Genomic DNA, 3,867 nt, shown 5'->3' on the forward strand with positions numbered 1-3,867 from the left:
CAAGGGTGGCCCCTGCAAGGTGGTGAAGGAGGAAGGAGGTGCAACAGCTATTATGGGTAATCAGGGTGTTTTCCTTTACAGGAGAGGGAGGGTCTATGTGTCTGCTTATACCCTACCAGAGGTCAAAGTGGTGGCCGTCACATGGCAGCATACCCTGCATTAGTAGGGCAGAGGTTTCATAATGGTAGTAATCCTTGAGTCACCCTTCTGGCCCATGGAATCATCAAGGCAGACACCCAAACACCCCAGAAAGTGCGGCTCCTCTGCACAGGAGACCAACTTCACACAGTTCTGGTATATCCACATCAAGGTGCTCTTGGACCAAGGGCAAGCAGGTGGCTACCTACCAACGCTGGTAATCTTCTGAGAGCCAAGGTCCTGAAGTAAGGCATCAATGGCAGGGTTGTGTCTGGAGTACAGCTCATACCGGTTGATGCCGATGTGAAATTTGAGCCAGTTAGGATAGAGGTCCACAGCTGCCTCACCAGTGGGCAAGAATTCTGCGCCTTCAGCACCTTCATGTGGCCTGCAAGAAACCAAGGCAGGCTACAGTCAAGTGTAGAAAGAGAGGCAAGAAGCCAAAGAATATGGAGTGCTGGTCCTGAGGGTCAGGGCTTGCGACTTTGGGTTCAAAGTACAGGTTGGCTAAAAGCTGGCTTCACATTGCCGTGTCTGCACTTTCTTCCCTGGCTCTGGTTCCACCACCTAATAACATACCTGAAGGCCTATAATTCCTATTTACCCTCTAGAGACGCCACAGACAATCCTAACTACCGCTAGCCTAGACCCAGAGTGTCAGCGCTATCCCAACACTTCTGTCTTGGGGTCACCAAAAGTGCCCCCACAACAATGATGTCAGCTGGGAGTGTGTGGGAAGGGACTGTCAGCTCTTCCTGGGATCAGACGACCTGGAAGTCATAGGCACACCCAGCCAGCCAGAAACCTCCCCAGTTTTTCTGCCTTTGTTCCATAGAACAGGGGCAGGAACCATGCAAAGGCCTAAATCTGATTTTAATGAGTCCAGCCATAAGGTAGGGAGGGGAGGGTGATGGAGTCAGTCACTCCAGTTCAGGTTCAGAGGGAAGACCTGCTGCCTGCTTTCTCTGGCCATGAGCTTGTCTGAAGAAAAAACAAACCCTCTGAGTCTGCTAGGCTGGAGGGGAAGAGGGACTTCTTTAAAGCTGACAGGTGAGGATCCTTCAACTACAGTCTATCTACACTCGAATAGAAAAGAGGGCTAGTGCCCCAAGATGCCACACCTCACCACTCTCTCAGCAGCCTTTGCTGGATGGTTTCTGGCCAACAAAGTCCAGAAGCAACTAAACGGCTCACATGTGCAGGCACAAAGCACAGGGCCTGGTCATATTCCAGGGGGAGAAAGGATTTCTGAGGTTGTTTTGGACGGGTGACTCTCTCTCTCTCCTGCCCGGGAACCTTTGCAGGTTATTTGTTCTAGCCAGCTGGTGGTTAATATTTCACTCTGCTGGGCTTATTTGGATCTGTGGAGTTGTGGGGGTGGGCACAAAGCTTGGAAGATAACTCCAGGATGGCTTGCCTTCCTCTCTACAGCCAGCCAGGCAGGGTGGCCACAAAGGGAGGCCCTCCACACTGCCAAAGTCACTTCTCAGCTGCTTTTGTCCCCAATGACTGGATTGAAAAGACTTATTAGGTACATTCAGGCCTTCTGAGCAGTCCACCCCAACAGCTCACTCCATTGCTCTCAGAGCCAGAAGCCCAACCCCTCCCAGGGGAAGGCGGCTCCCACTCTCCCTGGCTGGCTCTCCAACATATTCATTCATCTGCTTCCTCAGCCATCTCCAGGGCTGGCCAGCATGCTTCCTTTTAGGTGGAGCACTGGGCTCCCCTGGCTTCTGGTGGGCCGCCAGCTTCCCACACCAGGGTACTGGGAGCTTCCCAAAACCCCATCAGCCCTTCTCCCTAGAATCATTGTGGAGACAAAGGCAAGAGGCACATCTGCCCCGCCCACCAGGCGTCCCCAAAGGTACACAAAATGTTTCGCATGTGAAATAGCTTTCTAGGGGGTTGTCTTTATTCCCGAAGGGTCGGACGCGCTAGCCCCACCCTAGCCTCCTATTCTCTGCTCACCAGTCAGGATTCTCTGCTGCCTTGGGGTTAAACCTAATGTCGCTGTTCACATTAAACAGGACGTCGTCCTCTGTCAGAGGAGGCACAGCCCCCTGGTAGAGAGGGTGCTCAAACAACTTGGCTAAGAGCGATCTGTCCCCGCGGGTGCCAGGGGGCGGCACCCGCGGTCGGGGCCCAGGGTCTCGAAGCAGCGGCCGATGCGCGGGGTCACGGGGTGGCGGGGAGCCCGGCTCCTGACCCCGCGGAGCGTGATCTACCGGCTCCGCTGCAGGAGGCAGTTTCTCCAAGGAGTGGGAGGTTAGGTTAGAGGCTGGATCTGAGCTGAAGTCTTGCAGGATGCGCAGTGTGTGTTTGTTGGGCCAGCCTGCGTCGCCACCGGCAGACTCTCCCGGTCGGCTCCTTGCCTGGGCCCAGCCTGGACCAGCTGCTTCTGCCGCCGGCTGAGCACAGGAGCAGCCGGGCTCCCCGGAGGATCGTGTGGTGCGCCGGTCCAGCTTGGGTAGCAGGTCAACAGCAATGTGCAAAGCGCAAGCCAGTAAGAATACCACCAGGATGAGCACGCGAAACCTGCGCACCAGGATCATCTTCATGGCCGCGCAGGCCAGCGGGCTCGGGGGGTTCCGGACGCGTGCTCCACCGGTGCCCCTCAGTTTGGCACGAAGCTGGCAACGGCTCACGGGTCAAGGTCCATTCGGTGTACTAGCAGCTACCAGCTCGGGGGCTGTGCCCAGATTTGGACGTCGTAGAGGACACCCGCTACCAAAGCACCGGCTTTCCAGGCCATCTCGGGGGGCGGCCAGCGGCCCTAGTCGGTGGAGCTGGTGGCAGTGGTAATAGGGAACGCAGTGGCGGACGAGGGTCTCCGGGACGGCGACCACACTCATTGGGCGTGTAAGCAGAAGGCGCGGCTGTTCATCCCGGCCAGGGCGCGACGGATCCGATCCAGAGCGCGATGCACCCGCTGGGCCATGCCGGGTGCTGGGCGGGCGACAAAGCAGCTCCTTTGCGCTGTCAGGCTGCGGCTGAGAGACCAGGCTGGTGAGACAGGGGCGAGAAGGGGAGCGCGAAGGGGCGCGCAGGGCGAAGCGGCGATCTGGCAGGTGCAGCAGGCCGACCCGGAGCGCAGCACCCGCACCACCGAGCTCCAGGCGCCCCGCGCCGGGCCCGCTGATATCCGAGCGCGTCGGAGCCGCCCCCCGCGTCAGCGCCCGCAGATTGGCGGAGCCGTGGCCCCGCGAGGCCCGGCCGGCCCGGCGCTAGCCCGCGCTCCGCTCTCTCCTCCCCTTGGCCGCGCCCCGCGGTGTCGCCGCACCTCCTCCGCGCTGAGCCGGGAGCCGGAGAGGCCCGGCTGGGAACCCGCAGGCAGCGAGGGTTCCGGCCCTGTGCGCGCCGCTCTCGGCCTGCTCTCCTGTGTCCCCGAAGCTCCGCGCGCAGCCAGCCGCAGCCGCACGGCTCCTCCCGGCGAGTGGAGGCCAGAAAGCAGGCCAAGTCCCTCCCCGGAGCCCGTGGGGCGTCTGCGCGGACAGACGAGCTTCCCTCCGGGCGGTGTCCTGGCACCTCGGGTCCCCGCAGCCCGCTAGGTGGAGGACGAAGGGACGACGTTGCCACGCGGCGGAGAGAACGGTGTGGGAGCGCGTTGGGCCCCAATCCGAGGGGACGCCAGAAGCTCGGCAAGGCTGCCGGGCCCACCCCACCCCAGGGGACACGCCTGCGCCTTAACCCTGGCGGCGCCGCGCCCGGCCTGGCTGAGTGGCACGGATG

At 60.4% G+C, this 3,867-nt stretch overlaps 1 protein-coding gene across 1 annotated transcript; it reads right to left on the minus strand.

Annotated features, from left to right (window-relative positions):
* Positions 1–347: 347 nt before the first annotated feature.
* On the minus strand, positions 348–3,246 carry LOC114616476 (extracellular serine/threonine protein kinase FAM20C-like; the record flags this gene model as incomplete). Its single annotated transcript, XM_028761928.1, has 2 exons — positions 2,107–3,246; positions 348–526 (listed from the first exon to the last, which is right to left on the minus strand). Coding segments are annotated over exons 1-2 (769 nt in total), but the record flags the coding sequence as incomplete, so codon positions are not given.
* Positions 3,247–3,867: the final 621 nt, after the last annotated feature.

Source organism: Grammomys surdaster, unplaced genomic scaffold, assembly GCF_004785775.1.
Source record: "Grammomys surdaster isolate TR1022 unplaced genomic scaffold, NIH_TR_1.0 332261, whole genome shotgun sequence".
Classification (NCBI taxonomy): Eukaryota; Metazoa; Chordata; class Mammalia; order Rodentia; family Muridae; genus Grammomys; species Grammomys surdaster.